The 20804-nt window shown below is 48.0% G+C and overlaps 2 protein-coding genes across 17 annotated transcripts in view; both read right to left on the bottom strand.

Annotated features, from left to right (window-relative positions):
- NCOA1 (nuclear receptor coactivator 1) overlaps positions 1-20804 on the bottom strand; it is a 116408-nt gene that overhangs the window by 76602 nt on the left and 19002 nt on the right. For all 3 annotated transcript variants that reach the window (XM_032103370.1, XM_032103371.1, XM_032103373.1), the window contains exons 3-4: positions 10212-10317; positions 4269-4435 (exon numbers count right to left, since the gene is read on the bottom strand). In XM_032103370.1, the coding sequence (XP_031959261.1) occupies positions 4269-4435; positions 10212-10297 (253 nt within the window). In that variant the 5' untranslated portion in view covers positions 10298-10317. The remainder of the gene's footprint in view (positions 1-4268; positions 4436-10211; positions 10318-20804) is intronic.
- Positions 761-3574, bottom strand: LOC116441460 (50 kDa spicule matrix protein-like). 14 transcript variants are annotated; one of them, XM_032103374.1, is made up of 5 exons: positions 3434-3574; positions 3329-3370; positions 3162-3286; positions 2519-2829; positions 761-2476 (listed from the first exon to the last, which is right to left on the bottom strand). In XM_032103374.1, exons 1-5 carry the CDS (start codon positions 3504-3506, stop codon positions 1795-1797), a joined length of 1233 nt encoding a protein of 410 aa, XP_031959265.1. In that variant the 5' UTR covers positions 3507-3574; the 3' UTR covers positions 761-1794. The 14 variants fall into 14 exon arrangements, 12 of the variants coding, with proteins under 12 accessions (XP_031959265.1, XP_031959277.1, XP_031959272.1 ...); XM_032103386.1 differs by having other exon boundaries at positions 761-2497; positions 2581-2725; positions 2995-3286; positions 3434-3569; XM_032103381.1 differs by lacking the exon at positions 3434-3574 and adding an exon at positions 2995-3099 and having other exon boundaries at positions 761-2497; positions 2581-2725; positions 3162-3224; positions 3329-3408.

The raw sequence follows: 20804 nt of genomic DNA on the forward strand, positions 1-20804 counted from the left end.
GATAAAGGATGGAGGGGCAGGAGGCAGGGAATGGCTTCCCAGTGGGAAAGGGGAGCTCGGGCTGGGATCTTGGGAAGGAATTCCCGGCTGGGCTGGAATTCCCAGAGAATCCCTGGATCCCTGGCAGCATCCATGGAAAATTTGGAGCAGCCTGGCATGGAGGAAGTGTCGGGATTGGACCGGGATGAGCTTGAAGCTCCTTCCCACCCAACCCAAAAGCTCCAAAGCCCCGGCTGAAATTCCTGGATTGCTTGGGAGGGAAAAAACCGGGAATTTGGGCTGTCTCAGGGGAAGGCGGCCGGCTGTAATTCCATGGATTTTTCCCAGGAATGGCGCAGCAGAGCGATCCCGCCTTCGCTCCGGCGCTCAGCCCCAGCAGCCCCCTGATGTCCCCGCAGCTGCCGCCGGCTCCGAGCCCGATGCTGCCTCCGGTGCCGCCGGCACCGGGATACCAATCCCCGGAGATGAAATCCTGGCAGCAGGGAGCCATGGGGAATAACGGGTACGGAATCGGCCCCGGGAATCGCCGCCGGGATCAGCCGCACCCTTCGGAATCACCTCCTGCCCACGGATCCTCGGGGAGCTGGGAATGGGGAATGGGATGGGGAATGGGGCGGCAGCTTCCCAGTGGGAAAGGGGAGCTTGGGATGGGATGTTGGGAAGGAATTCCCGGCTGGGCTGGAATTCCCAGGGAATGCCCCCGGATCCCTGGCAGTGCCCAAGGAAAGGCTGGAGCAGCCTGGGATCATCAGGGGAGGTGCCGGCCTTGGAATGGGATGGGATTGAAGCTGCGTGGATCCCAGCCAAAGCATTCCGGGATTGTGGGATGCAGGAGGCTCCGAATCCATGGCCAGGGGTTTTTCGGGAAGTCGGGGATGGGAAAGGGAAGGGAGAGCCTTCCTGGAGTGCCGAGATTCCCAGGGAAGGGCCTGGAGGCCGGAATTCCTTCCCGCAGAGGAGTCGGGCTGGGGCTGGATCCAATGGCAGGCTGGGAGAGGCGGGAATGGAGGGATTTCCCTGGGAAAGGGGAGCTCGGGCTGGGATCTTGGGAAGGGATTCCCGGCTGGGCTGGAATTCCCAGGGAATCCCAGAAATCCCAGGGAAAGGCTTGGGATCCACCTGGGATCGTGGGATTGCACCAGGATGGGATTCCAGCTCCGTGGATCCCACCCAAAGCATTCCCGAATTCCCAGATTTCTCCTTCCTCCGGCCTCTCCCGGCCTCTCCCGGCATTCCCAATCCCGCCCAATCCCGGGATTCTGCCGCAGCCGCAATCGGCTCCCGCTGCCAACTGGCCACGGCTCCCTTTGGAAAAGCTCCAGCTCCGGGAATCTTTTCCAAGAATTCCATCCCTGAAATAGCCGGGAAGGGGGAGGGGCGGGATCCATCTGCCAGGAACGCCGGGAAGGAGCCGCGGGATGCGATCCCAAATCCTCCGCTCCCGCTTTTTCCTCGTCTCCGTTCCCGGATTTTCAATTCGAACCAGGATTTTTTGGGGGGATTTGGGATTGGTTTTCCCGCTCGGAATGGTTTGGGTTTTATCGGGATGAACGGGGATCGGTTTTTTGGGATATCGGGGATTTTTTAGGGCTGGTCTGAAGCACGTGGAAAACGCCGGAATTCCAAAGTGCTCCGTGAAATCCTGGAATTTCGCAGGGAGCCCGGAATTCCAGGCAGCCGCAAAACTGCAAGCTCAGCAGTTCCCAGATATTCACCGGGAAACCGGGAAGAAGGGAAAGAGGGAAAAGGGGGAAGGACACGGGCGGGAATCCTGGATTCCGACGCCCGATCCCATCAAAAACCAGGGAATTCTTTCCCTCTGGGAATATTTTCGGGATTTTTCCGCCTTTTCCTGCTCTCCAGGAACCCAGGGAATCCTTTCTGGGATCGAAGGATCCCAGGGAAAAAAAGCTCCGGGAATGCCATCGGGAAGCTTCTCCCGGTTCGTTTCCTTGGAATTCCAAGAAAACCAAGGGAAGGCGGAAGCGGAGCCGGAGAATTCCCAAATTCCTTCCCGAGCTTGGGCACGACGGGAAGGAAATGTGGGAGCAGCAATGCCGGGAAATCCCGGATCTCCGGGATGGGATTTTCCAGCACTGCCCCGAAAGGAGGGATTGGGAAGAAGCGGGAATGGGAACGGCTCTGGGAATGCCGGGATGGGGCGGGAAAAGGCCCTGAGCCGATCCCGATTTTCCCTATGAAACCCCGACGTTCCCGCAGCAAATCCCGAATTTCCTTTATCCCGATTTTTCCCGACACTCCAGGACCTTTTCCCACATTCCAGGACCTTTTCCCGGCACTCCAGGACCTTTTCCCAACACTCCAGGACCTTTTCCCGTCATTCCAGGACCTTTTCCCGACATTCCAGGACCTTTTCCCAACACTCCAGGACCTTTTCCCAACATTCCAGGACCTTTTCCCGCCATTCCAGGACCTTTTCCCGCCACTCCAGGACCTTTTCCCGACACTCCAGGACCTTTTCCCAACACTCCAGGACCTTTTCCCGACACTGCAGGACCTTTTCCCACATTCCAGGACCTTTTCCCAACACTCCAGGACCTTTTCCCGCCATTCCAGGACCTTTTCCCAACATTCCAGGACCTTTTCCCGACACTCCAGGACCTTTTCCCACATTCCAGGACCTTTTCCCGACACTCCAGGACCTTTTCCCACATTCCAGGACCTTTTCCCAACACTCCAGGACCTTTTCCCAACACTCCAGGACCTTTTCCCACATTCCAGGACCTTTTCCCGGCACTCCAGGACCTTTTCCCAACACTCCAGGACCTTTTCCCGACATTCCAGGACCTTTTCCCGACACTCCAGGACCTTTTCCCACATTCCAGGACCTTTTCCCGGCACTCCAGGACCTTTTCCCGCCACTCCAGGACCTTTTCCCACATTCCAGGACCTTTTCCCGGCACTCCAGGACCTTTTCCCGACACTCCAGGACCTTTTCCCACATTCCAGGACCTTTTCCCGGCACTCCAGGACCTTTTCCCGCCACTCCAGGACCTTTTCCCAACATTCCAGGACCTTTTCCCGCCACTCCAGGACCTTTTCCCGGCACTCCAGGACCTTTTCCCAACATTCCAGGACCTTTTCCCACATTCCAGAACCTTTTCCCGACACTCCAGGACCTTTTCCCGGCACTCCAGGACCTTTTCCCAACATTCCAGGACCTTTTCCCGACATTCCAGGACCTTTTCCCAACATTCCAGGACCTTTTCCCACATTCCAGAACCTTTTCCCGACACTCCAGGACCTTTTCCCGACATTCCAGGACCTTCTCCCAACACTCCAGCACCTTCTCCCTCCCTTCCAGGACCTTTTCCCGACATTCCAGGACCTTTTCCCAACATTCCAGCACCTCCTCCCAACATTCCAGCACCTTCTCCCAACACTCCAGCCCCTTCTCCCTCCCTTCCAGGACCTTTTCCCATCGTTCCAGCCCCTTCTCCCTCCCTTCCAGGACCTTTTCCTGTCCTTCCAGGACCTTTTCCCATCGTTCCAGCACCTTTTCCCTCCCTTCCAGGACCTTTTCCTGTCCTTCCAGCCCCTTCTCCCTCCCTTCCAGGACCTTTTCCTGGCATTCCAGCACCTTTTCCCATCGTTCCAGCCCCTTCTCCCTCCCTTCCAGCACCTTCTCCCTCCCTTCCAGGACCTTTTCCTGGCATTCCAGCACCTTCTCCCATCGTTCCAGACCCTTCTCCCTCCCTTCCAGGACCTTCTCCCGTCCTTCCAGCCCCTTCTCCCTCCCTTCCAGCCCCTTCTCCCTCCCTTCCAGGACCTTTTCCCATCGTTCCAGCCCCTTCTTCCTCCCTTCCAGCCCCTTCTCCCTCCCTTCCAGGACCTTTTCCTGGCATTCCAGGACCTTTTCCCATCGTTCCAGCACCTTCTCCCTCCCTTCCAGGACCTTTTCCCGTCCTTCCAGCCCCTTCTCCCTCCCTTCCAGCCCCTTCTCCCTCCCTTCCAGGACCTTTTCCCGTCCTTCCAGCACCTTCTCCCTCCCTTCCAGCCCCTTCTCCCTCCCTTCCAGGACCTTTTCCCGTCCTTCCAGCCCCTTCTCCCTCCCTTCCAGGACCTTTTCCTGTCCTTCCAGCACCTTTTCCCATCGTTCCAGCCCCTTCTCCCTCCCTTCCAGGACCTTTTCCCGTCCTTCCAGCACCTTCTCCCTCCCTTCCAGCCCCTTCTCCCTCCCTTCCAGCCCCTTCTCCCTCCCTTCCAGCCCCTTCTCCCTCCCTTCCAGCCCCTTTCCCGGCCCTCACCCTGCTCCAGCCGCTTCATGTGCTGGATCTGCTCCACGGTTTTCCGCAGCACCTGGCCCTTGTCGGGTTTCACGCTGAGCCCGTCGATGTCGCCCAGGTTGGCCGACAGCAGCTCCGCCAGCTCCTGCAGGTACCTGTTCTCCTGCTCGCGCCGCCGCTTCTCAGCGCTGCCGGGAGAGCGGGAAGCGCGGAAAAATCCCGGCTTTTCCGCAGCGATCTGGGGCCGCGGCGGGTTGGGTTTGCAGCACGGTGTTTCGGGATTTTTGGGGGGGTTTTTGGGGCTTTTTCTGATTTTTTTTTGGTTTTTTACCGATTTTTTCCCATTTTTTCCTGCTTTTTTCCTGATTTTTTTCGGGTTTTTTCCTGATTTTTTCCCAATTTTTTACCAATTTTTAGATTTTTTTTTCCGGATTTTTTTCCTGCTTTTTCTCAGATTTTTCCCTGATTTTTTCCTGATTTTTCCTGCTTTTTTTCCGATTTTTTTCGGGTTTTTTTCTGATTTTTCCCCATTTTTTACCCTTTTTTTGCCGATTTTTAAATTTTTTTTTTCTGGTTTTTTCCCCATTTTTTCCTGCTTTTTCTCAGATTTTTCCTGACTTTTTCCTGCTTTTTTTCTGATTTTTTCCGTAGGTTTTCCAGATTTTTTTCTGATTTTTTCTCTTTTTTTTTCCTGACTTTTTCCGGCTTTTTTCTGGGTTTTTTCTGCTTTTTTTCTGATTTTTTCCTGATTTTTTTCTGACTTTTTCCGGATTTTTTTCTGATTTTTTCCTCATTTTTTCTGGTTTTTTCCCCATTTTTTTCTGCTTTTTCTCGGATTTTTCCTGACTTTTTCCTGCTTCTTCCTGGGTTTTTTCTGATTTTTTTTGGGTTTTTTTCTGATTTTTTCCCAATTTTTTACTGGTTTTTTACCGAGTTTTAAATACTTTTTTTCTGACTTTTTCCCCATTTTTTTCTGCTTTTTCTCAGATTTTTCCTGACTTTTTCCAGCTTTTTTCTGATTTTTTTCCTGATTTTTTTCTGACTTTTTCCGGATTTTTTTCTGACTTTTTTCTCATTTTTTCCTGACTTTTTCCTGCTTTTTTCCTGCTTTTTTTCTCATTTTTTCCTGATTTTTTCCCAATTTTTTACCGGTTTTTTACCGATTTTTAAATTTTTTTTTTCTGGTTTTTTCCCCATTTTTTTCTGCTTTTTCTCGGATTTTTCCCGACTTTTTCCTGCTTTTTTCCTGATTTTTTTCTGATTTTTTCCTTATGTTTTCCAGATTTTTTTCTGACTTTTTCTCTCTTTTTTTTTCCTGACTTTTTCCTGCTTTTTTCTGATTTTTTTCTGATTTTTTTCTGATTTTTTTCTGATTTTTTTCAGGTTTTTTCCTGATTTTTTCCCAATTTTTTACCGGTTTTTTGCCAATTTTTAAATTTTTTTTTCGGGTTTTTTCCCCATTTTTTCCTGCTTTTTCTCGGATTTTTCCTGACTTTTTCTCATTTTTTCCCGCTTTTTTCTGCTTTTTTTCAGATTTTTTTCTGATTTTTTCCGTACGTTTTCCAGATTTTTTTCTGATTTTTTCTCTCTTTTTTTTTCCTGACTTTTTCCTGCTTTTTCCTGCTTTTTTTCTGATTTTTTTCGGGTTTTTTCCTGATTTTTTCCCAATTTTTTACCGGTGTTTTACCGATTTTTAGATTTTTTTTTTCTGGCTTTTTCCTGATTTTTTTCTGCTTTTTCTCGGATTTTTCCCGACTTTTTCCTGCTTTTTTCTGCTTTTTTCCTGATTTTTCCCTTATGTTTTCCAGATTTTTTTCTGACTTTTTCTCTCTTTTTTTTCCTGACTTTTCCCTGCTTTTTTCTGGGTCTTTTCTGCTTTTTTTCTGATTTTTTTCTGACTTTTTCCAGATTTTTTTCTGGTTTTTTTCTCATTTTTTCTGACTTTTTCCTGCTTTTTTTCTGCTTTTTCTCGGATTTTTCCTGACTTTTTCCTGCTTTTTTTCTGGGTTTTTTTCCGCTTTTTTTCTGATTTTTTTCCTGATTTTTTTTGGTTTTCACCTGATTTTTTACCAATACTTTCCTGATTTTTTCTGATTTTTACCTGATTTTTTCCCGATTTTTTTCTGCTTTTTCTCAGATTTTTCCTGACCTTTTCCTGCTGTTTTCTGATTTTTTTCTGATTTTTTCCTGCTTTTCTTCTGATTTTTTCCTGTTTTTTTTTTTTTTTTAACCGATTTTCCCCCGATTCTTTCCTGATTTTTTTCTGCTTTTTTCCTGATTTGTTTTGATTTTCACCTGATTTTTTCCTGATTTTTTTTCCTGATTTTTTTTCCCGATTTTTACCTGATTTTTTCCTGATTTTTTTTCTGCTTTTTCCGTCATTTTTTCCTAATTTCTCACTGATTTTTTTCTGATTTTTTCCCGATTTTTTTCTGCTTTTTCTCGGATTTTTCCTGACTTTTTCCTGCTTTTTTCTGATTTTTTCCTGATTTTTTCCTGCTTTTTTTCTGATCTTTTCCTGATTCTTTTCTGATTTTTTCCCCATTTTTTTCTGCTTTTTCTCAGTTTTTCTCTGACTTATTCCTGCTTTTTTCTGATTTTTTTCTGCTTTTTTTCTGATTTTTTTCTGCTTTTTTTCTGATCTTTGCCTGTTTTTTTTCTCAGTTTTTTCCTTGATTTTTGTGCACTTTTTAATAATTTTTTCGTGGTTTTTCCTGATTTTTTCCTGATTTTTTTCCACATTTTTTCTGGTTTTTCCCTCATTTTTTCCCTGATTTTCTCCTGCTTTTTTTGGGTTTTTCCTGACTTTTTCCTGCTTTTTTCTGCTTTTTTCCTGCTTTTTTCTTTATTTTTTACCGGTTTTTTCCCAATTTTTTCCTGATTTTTTTCTGATTTTTTCCTGATTTTTTTTGATTTTCACCTGATTTTTTACCTGATTTTTTCCCGATTTTTACCTTTTTTCTGCTTTTGCTCAGATTTTTCCTGACTTTTTCCCGATTTTTTCTGATTTTTTCCTGTTTTTTCCTGATTTTTTTCCTGATTTTTTCTTTATTTTTTTACCGATTTTTTACCGATTTTTTCCTGATTTTTTCCCGATTTTTACTGATTTTTTCCTGATTTTTTTTTTATTTTCTCCCGATTTTTTCCCAATTTTTTCCTGATTTTTTTCTGCTTTTTTTCTGATTTTTTTTATTTTCACCTGATTTTTTACCAATTTTTTCCTGGTTTTTTCCCAATTTTTTCCTGATTTTTTCCTGATTTTTTTCCTGATTTTTTTCTGATTTTTTCCTGCATCTTCCTAATTTTTTCCGGGTTTTTTCTGGTTTCTTCCTGCTCTTTTCCTGCTTTTTTTTTTTGCTTTCCTTTGCTTTTTCCCCCATTTTTTGCCCCATTTTTCCCCCCATTTTTTCCTAATTTTTTTTCCCTTTTCCCTGCTTTTCTCCTGCTTTTTTTTCCTTTTCCCCTCCTTTTTCCCACCTTTTTTCCCCCTTTTTTTCCCCGCTTTTCCCTCGGCAGCCGAGGCAAAGCCGCTTCGGTGGCACCAAACCCTCGGCATCGGGAATTGTTCCCAGATTCCCAGGGAAGGGCCTGGAGGCCGGAATTCCTTCCCACAGAGGAGTCGGGCTGGGGCTGGATCCAATGGCAGGCTGGGAGAGGCGGGAATGGAGGGATTTCCCTGGGAAAGGGGAGCTCGGGCTGGGATCTTGGGAAGGGATTCCCGGCTGCGCTGGAATTCCCAGGGAATCCCTGGGAGCATCCAAGGAAAGGCTGGAGCATCCCGGGATCACCGTGGGGTTGGAATGGGATGGGATTGAAGCTCCGTGGATCCCGCCCAAAGATTCCGGGATTTTTTGCTTCCCAAATTCCCAAATTCGCTCTCCATCCCCTCCTTCCCCGGTGATTCCCGGAGCAGTTGTCAGGAATTTCTCTCCCTCTTCCCATTTTATTGAGGCAAAAAAAGGACGGGAGAAATTCCAGGCAAGGAGAAATCATGGGGAAACCATGGGAGAAAACCATGGGAAAACCATGGGAAAAAAATACGGAAAAACCATGGAAAACACACAGAAAAACATGGAAAAAATGGAAAAACACACAGGAAAACCATGGGAAAACCATGGGAAAAAAAACATGGAAAAACACACAGGAAAACATGGAAAGAACATGGAAAAACCATGGAAAAACCCATGGAAAAATATGGAAAACCATGGAAAAACCACGGAAAAACACGGAAAAACCAGGGAAAAAAAAAGAAAAAAGTATGGAAAAAACCATGGAAAAAAACATGGAAAAATCATGGAAAACTATGGGAAAATACAGGAAAACCATGGAAAAGCATGGAAAAAACATGGGAAGCACGGAAAAACACAGGAAAACATGGAAAGAATCTGGAAAAACCATGGAAAAACCATGGAAAAATGTGGAAAAACCATGGAAAACACACAGAAAAACATGGAAAAACATGGGAAAAACCACGGAAAACCACTGAAAAAATATGGGAAAGAAACATGGAAAAACATGGAAAAACCATGGGAAAAAACCATGGAAAAACCATGGAAAAGACAGGGAAAAACACAGAAAAAACTGGGAAAACAGAAAAACTGAAAAAACATGGAAAAAAATGGGAAAAGCATGGAAAAACCACGGAAAAAAATGGAAAAACCATGGGAAAGAAACATGGAAAAAGCATGGAAAAACATGGGAAAACACGGAAAAAACATGGAAAAACCATGGAAAAACCCATGGAAAAATATGGGAAAAGCATGGAAAAACAACGGAAAAACACGGAAAAATGTGGAAAAACATGGGAAAAACATGGAAAGATGTGGAAAAGCCACGGGAAAAAAACACGGAAAGAATGGAAAACCATGGAAAAACGTGGGAAAAACATGGGAAAGAAACACGGAGAAAGCATGGGAAAACACGGGAAAAACACAGAAAAACATGGAAAAACATGGGAAAATGTGGAAAAGCCACGGGAAAAAACATGGAAAAAATGGAAAACCCTGGGAAAAACCATGGAAAACCATGGAAAAACGAGGAAAAGCCGTGGGAAAAAACATGGAAAAAATGGAAAACCATGGAAAAATACGGGAAAAAAGGGAAAAACCATGGAAAAGCACAGAAAACTCCTGGCTGGACCACCCTGCAATCCATGGAATTCCAGGCGGGAATTGCTGTGGGACGGAGCCGGGGCTGCAGCAGCCCCATCGCGACTCCTCTGCGGGAAGGAATTCCGGCCTCCAGGCCCTTCCCTGGGAATCTCGGCACTCCAGGAAGGCTCTCCCTTCCCTTTCCCATCCCCGACTTCCCGAAAAACCCCTGGCCATGGATTCGGAGCCTCCTGGATCCCACAATCCCGGAATGCTTTGGCTGGGATCCACGCAGCTTCAATCCCATCCCATTCCCAGCCCAAAATCCGGTTGGGAACCCTCGGGATTCTCTGGGAATCAGGGAACCAAGCCCAAGCTTGGATTCCAAGGAAAAGCTCCGTCATTCCCAAAAAAATCCGTGGAAAAAACCCCCCCGGGGAGCCTGGAAACGCCTCTGGAATCCGATCCCAGCTGCTCCATCCCGGAATTTTTGCCCTAAATCCACGGAAAGCTCCCACACGGAGCAGGCTGGAGGTGCCAGGAACGATCCCGGAATTCCGGATCCGATTCCCCAATTTTCCCTTCCGGAGGGAAAAACCTCGGGAGAAGATTCCCGGAGCGCTTCAGGATCCGAGGGGGAATTCCAGGATTTCGGGCACTCCCTCAGGAATTCCCATTGGAATTCCCACATTTCCAACCCCCCCCCCCCCCCCGGCTTCCTTTGGGAACGCAGCAGGAAATTCGGAATGAGCCTCGGCATTCCCGGGAAAACTCGGAGCGGATCCTCGTTAATGGGGACCCGCCATTCCCGGAAAACCGCGGGAAGCGCCGAGGGATCCGGGAATTCCCAGGGATCCGGGAAGGGCTCGGGTACCTCTGGGCGGGGTCGCAGGGGGATCCTTTGCGCTTCCGGGATTCGGGATTGGCCGGATCCGTGGAGCTGTCGCCGAGGCCGCTCATGGTGGGATCCTACGGAGCACCTGGAAAAATCCGGGAAAAGGCTCAGGAGGGGATTTTTCCAGAGGAAAACGCGGAGCCGCAGCGGGAATCGTCCCGCCGGGAATGGGCGGGGCTGGATCTTTGGGAAAAGGGGATTCCCGGGGGTTTGGGGTTCCCAGGGATTGCGGATCCCTGGTATTCCCGGGCTTCTGGATTCCTGGCATTCCCAGGGATTTCAGACTCCCGGCATTCCCAAGGGTTTCCCATTCCTGCTATTCCATGGATTTGCTATTCCTGGCATTCCTGGAATTTCCCATTCCCATTATCCCATGGATTCCCATTCCTGTTATCCCATGGATTCCCACTCCCAGCATTCCATGGATTTGCCATTCCCGGGATTTCCCATTCCCATTATCCCACAGATTTCCCATTCCCAGCATTCCATGGATTTCCCATTCCCAGTATTCCCAGAGTTTCCCATTCCCATTATCCCCCGGATTTCCCATTCCCATTATCCCAAGGATTTCCCATTTCCGCTCTTCCATGAATTCCCCATTCCCAGCATTCCTGGAGTTCCCCATTCCCATTATCCCATGGATTCCCATTCCCGCTATTCCATGGATTTGCCATTCCCAGCATTCCCAGAGTTTCCCATTCCCAGCATTCCATGGATTCTCATTCCCATTATCCCACAGATTTCCCATTCCCATTATTCCCAGGATTCCCATTCCCAGCATTCCCAGAGTTCCCCATTCCCATTGTCCCACAGATTTCCCATTCCCATTATCCCATGGATTTCCCATTCCCACTATCCCATGGATTTCCCATTCCCATTATCCCATGGATTTCCCATTCCCACTATCCCATGGATTTCCTATTCCCATTATCCCAAGGATTTCCCATTCCCGCTATTCCAAGGATTTCCCATTCCCATTATCCCATGGATTCCCATTCCCGGGATTTCCCATTCCCATTATTCCCACAGATTTCCCAGTCCCGCTATTCAACAGATTTCCCACTCCCAGCATTCCAAGGATTTCCCATTCCCAGCATTCCCACAGATTTCCCATTCCCATTATCCCATGGATTTCCCATTCCCAACATTCCTGGAATTTCCCATTCCCATTATCCCACAAATTTCCCATTCCCATTATCCCAAGGATTTCCCATTCCCGCTATTCCAAGGATTTCCCATTCCCAGCATTCCCACAGATTTCCCATTCCCAGCATTCCTGGAGTTTCCCATTCCCATTATCCCATGGATTCCCATTCCCATTATTCCCAGGATTCCCATTCTCAGCATTCCCAGGATTCCCATTCCCATTATCCCACGGATTCCCCATTCCCAGCATTCCCAGAGTTCCCCATTCCCATTATCCCACGGATTTCCCATTCCTGTTATCCCATGGATTCCCATTCCCACTATCCCATGGATTCCCATTCCCAGCATTCCCAGGATTCCCATTCCCAGCATTCCATGGATTCCCATTCCCATTATCCCACAGATTTCCCATTCCCATTATCCCATGGATTCCCATTCCCAGCATTCCCAGAGTTCCCCATTCCCATTATCCCAAGGATTTCCCATTCCCGCTCTTCCATGAATTCCCCATTCCCAGCATTCCCAGAGTTCCCCATTCCCATTATCCCATGGATTCCCATTCTCGCTATCCCAAGGATTTCCCATTCCCATTATCCCAAGGATTCCCATTCCCAGTATTCCCAGAGTTTCCCATTCCCATTATCCCCCAGATTTCCCATTCCCATTATCCCAAGGATTCCCATTCCCAGCATTCTCAGAGTTCCCCATTCCCATTATCCCACGGATTCGCATTCCCAGCATTCCCAGGATTCCCATTCCCATTATCCCAAGGATTCCCATTCCCAGCATTCCCAGAGTTCCCCATTCCCATTATCCCACGGATTCCCATTCCCAGCATTCCCAGGATTCCCATTCCCGCTATCCCCGCTCTCCCCTCAACCCCTGATTAAATCCACTCCAGAATTCCAAACCCAACCGGTTTGGGCAGAATTCCTTGGAATTCCGGGAATCCCTGCACGCCACGGATCCAGCCGGCGGCGACGCCGACATTCCTGCAAAATCCTTGGATTTTCCCGCTCAATCCTTGGATTTTCCCCCCTAAATCCTTGGATTTTCCCCCCTAAATCATTGGATTTTCCCATTAAATCCTTGGATTTTCCTCCTAAATCCTTGGATTTTCCTGCTCAATCCTTGGATTTTCCCATTAAATCCTTGGATTTTCCTCTAAATCCTTCGATTTTCCCATTAAATCCTTGGATTTTCCCGCTCAATCCTTGGATTTTCCCGCTCAATCCTTGGATTTTCCCATTAAATCCTTGGATTTTCCCGCTCAATCCTTGGATTTTCCCGCTCAATCCTTGGATTTTCCCACTCAATCCTTGGATTTTCCCATTAAATCCTTGGATTTTCCCGCTCAATCCTTGGAATTTCCCACAAAATCCTTGGATTTTCCCCCCAAATCCTTGGATTTTCCCACAAAATCCTTAGATTTCCCTCTAAATCCTTGGATTTCCCCCCTAAATCCTTGGATTTCCCTCTAAATCCTTGGATTTTCCCATTAAATCCTTGGATTTTCCCCCGAAATCCTTGGATTTTCCCGCTCAATCCGTGGATTTTCCTGCTCAATCCTTGGATTTTCCCATTAAATCCTTGGATTTTCCCCCGAAATCCTTGGATTTTCCCCCCTAAATCCTTGGATTTTCCTCCTAAACCCTTGGATTTTCCTCTAAATCCTTGGATTTTCCTCCTAAACCCTTGGATTTTCCCATTAAATCCTTGGATTTTCCCACTCAATCCTTGGATTTTCCCGCTCAACCCTTGGATTTTCCCCCCTAAATCCTTGGATTTTCCCAAGATTTTTGCGGGATTTAAGGAATTCAGGGACCCAAAGGGATTTTCCATGGATTTTGGAAAACGGAGGGAGAAGGGAATGGGGAGGTGCCAGAGGGGGGTGGGGGATGGGAAGAAGCACAGGGAAAAGGGGCACATTCCCGAAATCCCGGCGTCCTTCCAGCCCCTTCCCGGTTTTCCGGGAGATCGGAGGGGTGGGTGGGAATTGGAGTTATCCCGGATTGGGAGGGAAATCCTGGGAAAATTCCCCTCAAAAATTCCCCCCCAAATTCCTGGAAAATTTAAGAAAAATCCCTAAAAATTCGCCTGAAATTTAAAAAAAAAAATCCACCAAAATTCCAAGAAATCCCAAAAAAAGTTCCCCCCAAATTGCCCGAAATTGCCCAAAATTTCCCCCAGAATTCCCTGGAAATTCAACTAAAAAAATTCCCCCCAAATTCCCCCCGAAATTCATTAAAAATTCCCTGAAAATTCCCCCAAAAAAATCCTCCAAGAATTCCCCAAAATTTCCCCCCAAATTCCCTGAAAATTTAAAAAAAAATTTTTCCCCAAAAATTCCCCCAAAAACTCACCAAAAATCCCCAAAAATTCCCTGAAAATTCAAAAAAAATCCTCAAAAAATTCCCCGAAATTTCCCGCAAAATTCCCTGAAAATTTAAAAAAAAAAGATCCCCAAAAACTCATTAAAAATCCCAAAAAGTCCCCCAAAATTCCTCCAAAATTCCCGGAAAACGCAAAAGAAATTCCAAACTTTTTTTTTTTAAATGTCAAAAAAATCCCCCCAAATTTCCCCCAAAATTCAAAAAAAACTCCCCCCAAATTCCCCCAAATTCCAAAAAAAACACCAAAAAAACCCCCCAAATTCCGTGAAATTCAAACAAAATTCCCCCCAAATTCCCCAAATTTTAAAAAAAAAACGGAAAACCAAAAATTCCCCCAAAATCCCCCCAAAGATTCTCCAAAAATTCCCAAAAAATCATCCCCTAAAATTAGAAAAAAATCCCCCAAAAGTCACCCTCAAAATTCCCTAAAAATTCCCCCCAAATTGCCCAAAACTCCCCAAAAACTCTCAAAAGAATTCCTACAAAACTCTCCCAAAATTCCCAAAAAATTTCTAAAAAAACTCCCCAAAAAATTCCCCCAAAACTCCCAAAAAAATTCCCCAAACTTCCCCAGAAATTCCCCCAAATCTCCCTAAGAAATGCCCAAAAAATTCCCCAAAAAGTCCCAAAAATTGCCCAAAAAATGCCCCAAAAATTCCAAAAAATTGCCCAAAAAATTCCCCAAAAAATCCAAAAAAATTCCCAAAAATTCCGAAAAAAAATCCAAAAAAATTCCAAAAAATTTCTTTAAAAATTGCATAAAAAATTCCTAAAAAAATCCCAAAAATTCCCCAAAAATTGCCCCAAAAATTCCAAAAAAAATCCAAAAAATTCCCAACAATTCCCCAAAAAATCCCCAAAAATTCAAAAAAAATTCCCAAAAATTCCCAAAAAAATCTCAAAAAATTCCAAAAAATTCCCCAAAAATTCCCAAAAATTCCCAAAAAAATCCCAAAAAATTCCCAAAAAATTCCCCAAAAATTCCCAAAAATTCCCAAAAATTGCCCAAAAAATTCCCCAAAAAATCCAAAAAAATTCCCAAAAATTCCCAAAAAAACCCTCAAAAAATTCCCAAAAATTTCCAAAAATCGCCAAAAAAAAATCCAAAAAAATCCCAGAAATTCCCCAAAAAATTCCCCAAAAATTCCTAAAAAATCCCCAAAAAATTCCCAAAAAATTCCCAAAAATTCCCCCCAAACATTCCGTGCTCCCACCGGGATCTCCGGGACGTGGGAGATTCCCAGCCCCTCCGGGAGAGGATTCCCAGGAAATGAAGGACCGGGATGGGTCATTCCAAGCCCCCAATCCCGGTTAAATCCCGGGATCAGAGCCCGGGATCAGCGCTGGGAGGGATTTCAGGATGGGAGAGCGGAAAAAATCCCGGGATTTCCCTTCCCTGCCTCGTTCTTCCCATCCCGAGGGACGGGAGATGGGAGATTCCCGAGGATCCCGGAGCTCCCAAGGGAATGGGGGTGGAAACGCCGGGAATTTGGGGATGGGATGGAGGGAATTCGGGAATGCTTTGGCTGGGATCCACGGGGCTGAAATCCCATCCTGCTCCAATCCCCCGATGATCCCAGGTGGATCCCAAGCTTTTCCCTGGGATCTCTGGGATTCCCTGGGAATTCCAGCGCAGCCGGGAATCCCTTCCCAAGATCCCAGCCCGAGCTCCCCTTTCCCAGGGAAATCCCTCCATTCCCGCCTCTCCCAGCCTGCCATTGGATCCAGCCCCATCCCGACTCCTCTGCGGGAAGGAATTCCGGCCTCCAGGCCCTTCCCTGGGAATCTCGGCACTCCAGGAAGGCTCTCCCTTCCCTTGCCCATCCCCGACTTCCAGAAAAACCCCTGGCCATGGATTCGGAGCCTCCTGCATCCCACAATCCCGGAATGCTTTGGCTGGGATCCACGCAGCTTCAATCCCATCCCATTCCAAGGCCGGCACCTCCCCCGATGATCCCAGGCTGCTCCAGCCTTTCCCAAAAATCCGACGTTCCGATGGCAAACCGGAAAAACAGTTGGGATCGGGAGCAAAAGAGCCCCGAACTCCTCGGAATTCCGGGTTCTTTTGGCGCCATTCCCAAAACGGAACGGGCTGGGATCTTGGGAAGGGAACGGGAAACTCCTGGAGCAAGAGGAGGAAATCCCCACGGAAAAGGAAACTCTGCCAGTTCCCAGATCCGGGACCAAAATTCCCATGGAAAAGGAATTTCCCACAATTCCCACATCCGATCCAGGACCAAAATTCCCACGGAAAAGGAAACTCCGCCAGTTCCCGGATCCGGATCCGGGACCGAAATTCCCATGGAAAAGGAATCTCCCAACAATTCCTGCATTGAGATCCACGATTTCCTGGATGAAAATTCCCATGGAAAAGGAACTTCCCTCCTTTTCCAGGGTCCAGATCCGGTCCAAAATCCCCATGGAAAACGCATTTTTCCCACTTTTTCCACATCCAAATCCAGGTCCTAAATTCCCATGGAAAAGGAATCTCCCAACAATTTCAGCATCCGGATCCAGGATTTCCTGGAACAGGAGGAGAATTCCCATGGAAATTTCCCGCTTTTCCTGCGTCCGGATCCAGGTCCTAAATCCCGCGGATGAGGAATCTCCCAACAATTCCTGCATCCAGATCCAGGATTTCCTGGAGCAGAATGAAAATTCCCATGGAAAAGGAATTTCCCACTTTTCCCACATCCGGATCTGAGTCCAAAATCCCATGGAAAAAACATTTTTCCCACAATTCCTGCATCCAGATCCAGGATTTCCTGGAGCACGAGGAGAATTCCCATGGGAAGAGAAATCTCCCCCAATTCCCACATCCAGGTCCAGCTCCTAAATCCCCACGGAAGAAGAATTTTCCCACTTTTCCTGCATCCAGATCCGGGTCCAAAATTCCGGGTCCAAAATCCCCATGGAAAAGGAATTTCCCACAATTCCCACATCCGGATCCAGGTCCAAAATTCCCACGGAAAAGGAAACTCCGCCAGTTCCCGGATCCGGATCCGGGACCAAAATTCCCATGGAAAAGGAATCTCCCAACAATTCCTGCATCCAGATCCAGGATTTCCTGGATGAAAATTCCCATGGAAAAGGAACTTCCCTCCTTTTCCAGGGTCCAGATCCGCTCCAAAATCCCCATGGAAAACGCATTTTTCCCACTTTTTCCACATCCAAATCCAGGTCCTAAATTCCCATGGAAAAGGAATCTCCCAACAATTTCAGCATCCGGATCCAGGATTTCCTGGAACAGGAGGAGAATTCCCATGGAAAAGGAACTTCCCGGCTTTTCCAGGGTCCAGAACCGGGTCTGAAATCCCCATGGGAAAGGAATTTCCCACAATTCCTGCATCCAGATCCGGGTCCAAAATCCCCATGGAAGAGGCATTTTCCCAACTTTTCCTGAACACGAATCCAGGATTTCCTGGAGCAGGAGAATTCCCATGGAAAAGGAATTTTTCCCACTTTTCCCACATCCGGATCCGGGTCCAAAATCCCGCGGATGAGGGATCTCCCAACAATTCCTGCATCCAGATCCGAGTCCAGAATCCCCATGGAAAAAACATTTTTCCCACAATTCCTGCATCCAGATCCAGGATTTCCTGCAGCACGAGGAGAATTCCCATGGAAAAGGAATTTCTCGCTTTTCCCACATCCGGATCCAGCTCCTAAATCCCCACGGAAGAAGAATTTTCCCACCTCTCCCGCATCCAGATCCGGGTCCAAAATTCCGGGTCCAAAATCCCCATGGAAAAGGAATTTCCTGACAATTTCCGCATCCAGATCCAGGATTTCCTGGAGCAGGAGGAGGAAAATTCCCGTGGGAAGAGAAATCTGCCCCCAATTCCCACATCCGGATCCGGGTCCAAAATCCCCATGGAAAAGGAATTTCCCACAATTCCCACATCCAGATCCAGGATTTCCTGCAGCAGAAGGAGAATTCCCATGGAAAAGGAACTTCCCTCCTTTTCCAGGGTCCAGATCCGGTCCAAAATCCCCATGGAAAACGCATTTTTCCCACTTTTTCCACATCCAAATCCAGGTCCTAAATTCCCATGGAAAAGGAATCTCCCAACAATTTCAGCATCCAGATCCAGGATTTCCTGGAACAGGAGGAGAATTCCCATGGAAAAGGAACTTCCCGGCTTTTCCAGGGTCCAGAACCGGGTCTGAAATCCCCATGGGAAAGGAATTTCCCACAATTCCTGCATCCAGATCCGGGTCCAAAATCCCCATGGAAGAGGCATTTTCCCAACTTTTCCTGAACACAAATCCAGGATTTCCTGGAGCAGGAGAATTCCCACGGAAAAAGAGTTTTTCCCACTTTTCCCACATCCAGATCCCGGTCCTAAATCCCCATGGAAAACGCATTTTTCCCACAAGTCCTGCATCCAGATCCGGAATTTCCTGGAGCAGGAGGAGAATTCCCATGGAAAAGGAATTCTCCCACTTCTCCTGCGTCCGGATCCGGGTCCAAAATCCCGCGGATGAGGAATCTCCCAACAATTCCCACATCCAGATCCGGGTCCAGAATCCCCATGGAAAAAACGTTTTTCCCACAATTCCTGCATCCAGATCCAGGATTTCCTGGATGAAAATTCCCATGGAAAAGGAATTTCCCTCCTTTTCCAGGGTCCAGATCCGGGTCCTAAATCCCCACGGAAGAGGCATTTTCCCACTTTTCCCGCATCCGGATCCGGGTCCAAAATTCCGGGTCCAAAATCCCCATGGAAAAGGAATTTCCCACAATTCCCACATCCAGATCCAGGTCCTAAATTCCCATGGAAAAGGAAACTCCGCCAGTTCCCAGATCCGGGACCAAAATTCCCATGGAAAAGGAATCTCCCAACAATTCCTGCATTGAGGTCCAGGATTTCCTGGATGAAAATTCCCATGGAAAAGGAACTTCCCTCCTTTTCCCGCATCCAGATCCAGGGTCCAGATCCGGGTCCAAAATCCCCATGGAAAAGGCATTTTTCCCACAATTCTGGCATCCAGATCCAGGATTTCCTGGAGCACGAGGAGAATTCCCATGGAAAAGGAACTTCCCGGCTTTTCCAGGGTCCAGAACCGGGTCCGAAATCCCCATGGAAAAGGAATTTCCCACTTTTCCCGCGTCCAAATCTGGGTCCAAAATTCCGGGTCCAAAATCCCCATGGAAGAGGCATTTTCCCACTTTTCCCACATCCAGATCCAGGATTTCCTGGAGCAGGAGGAGAAAAATTCCCATGGGAAGAGGGATCTCTCCCAATTCCCACATCCGGATCCAGCTCCAAAATCCCCATGGAAAAGGAATCTCCCAACAATTCCTGCATCCAGATCCAGGATTTCCTGGAGCAGGATGAAAATTCCCATGGAAAAGGAATTTCCCACTTTTTCCACATCCGGATCCAGCTCCTAAATCCCCACGGAACAAGAATTCTCCCACTTCTCCCGCATCCAGATCCGGGTCCAAAATTCCGGGTCCAAAATCCTCATGGAAAAGGAATTTCCCACAATTCCTGCATCCAGATCCAGGATTTCCTGGAACAGGAGGAGAATTCCCATGGAAAAGGAATTCCCCGGGTTTTCCAGAGTCCAGAACCGAGTCCTAAATCCCCATGGAAGAGGCATTTTCCCACTTTTCCTGCATCCAGATCCAGGATTTCCTGGAGCAGGAGGAGGAAAATTCCCATGGGAAGAGGGATCTCTCCCAATTCCCACATCCGGATCCGGCTCCAAAATTCCAGGTCCAAAATCCCCATGGAAAAGGAATTTCCCACTTTTCCCACATCCGGATCCGGGTCCAAAAGCCCCATGGATAAAACATTTTTCCCACTTTTCCCACATCCAGATCCGGGTCCTAAATCCCCATGGAGAAGGCATTTCCCCCAATTCCCACATCCGGACCCGGCTCCTCGCCGCCCCCGCTCCCACATTCCCAGGAATCCCATCCGAAGCCGCCTTCGGAACGACAGCGGAAATCCGGGATCAAAGCTCCGGGCCCAGAATCTCCCCCAAAAACCTTGGAGAGAGAGAGAGAAAGGGAGGGAGGGAGAAATCCTTGGGAAAATCCCGGGATTTGTCCCTCTCGCTCTCCGTGGGCGCATTCCGGGCGTGGAGCTGATCCCTCCCGGATTCCGAAGGCTCCGGAATTTGCTCTTCCCGGCTTTGCGGAGCAGGTCCGGCAACATTTTCTGGGGGTGGAGTGAAATTCCCGGGGGGCCGCCGGGAAAGCGCCGGGAATGAGAGCAGGGAGGCTCCGGAGGCTCGGGAATGGAGGAGCCGCTCGGGATGGCGGAGCTGCTCCCGATCCCGGCGGGAATTCCCAACCCCGGCTCCAATCCCGATCCCGGCGGGAATTCCCATTCCTGGCTCCAATCCCAATCCCGATCCCGGCGGGAATTCCCAATCCAGGCTCCAATCCCATTCCCATTCCCGGCTCCAATCCCATTCCCAATCCCGGCGGGAATTCCCATTCCCGGCTCCATTCCCATTCCCGGCTCCATTCCCAATCCCATTTCCGGCTCCATTCCCGTTCCCGGCTCCAATCCGAATCCCGGCTCCATTCCCAGTCCCATTCCCATTCCCAATCCCAATCCCAACTCCATTCCCATTCCCAATCCTGGTGGGAATTCCCATTCCCGGCTCCAATCCCATTCCCGGCTCCATTCCCAATCCCATTTCCAGCTCCAATCCCAATCCCGGCTCCAATCTCATTCCTGGCTCCAATGCCAATCCCAATCCCAGCGGGAATTCCCAATCCAGGCTCCATTCCCAATCCCAATCTTGGCTGGAATTCCCAATCGCAATTCCTGCTCCATTCCCATTCCCATTCCTGGCTCCATTCCCATTCCCAATCCCGGCTCCATTCCCAATCCCAGCTGGAATTCCCAGTCCCCATTCCCAGCTCCGTTCCCAATCCCGGTTCCATTCCCAATTCCAGCTCCAATCCCAATTCCAGCTCCATTCCCAATCCTGGCTGGAATTCCCATTCCCAGCTCCAATCCCAATTCCATTCCCAGTCCCAGCAGGAATTCCCATTCCTGGCTCCATT

Source organism: Corvus moneduloides, chromosome 3, assembly GCF_009650955.1.
Source record: "Corvus moneduloides isolate bCorMon1 chromosome 3, bCorMon1.pri, whole genome shotgun sequence".
Classification (NCBI taxonomy): Eukaryota; Metazoa; Chordata; class Aves; order Passeriformes; family Corvidae; genus Corvus; species Corvus moneduloides.

Excerpts from the sequence above, each read along its gene's own strand:
- LOC116441460 (XM_032103377.1), bottom strand. The coding sequence starts at position 3,383 with ATGTTGGGAGGAGGTGCTGGAATGTTGGGAAAAGGTCCTGGAATGTCG. Across the intron at positions 2,726-2,994 it reads TCCTGGAGTGGCGGGAAAAG|GTCCTGGAGTGTTGGGAAAA; the intron begins GTCCTGGAGTGC and ends ATGTGGGAAAAG. Across the intron at positions 2,477-2,518 it reads GTCCTGGAATGTGGGAAAAG|GTCCTGGAGTGTCGGGAAAA; the intron begins GTCCTGCAGTGT and ends TGTTGGGAAAAG.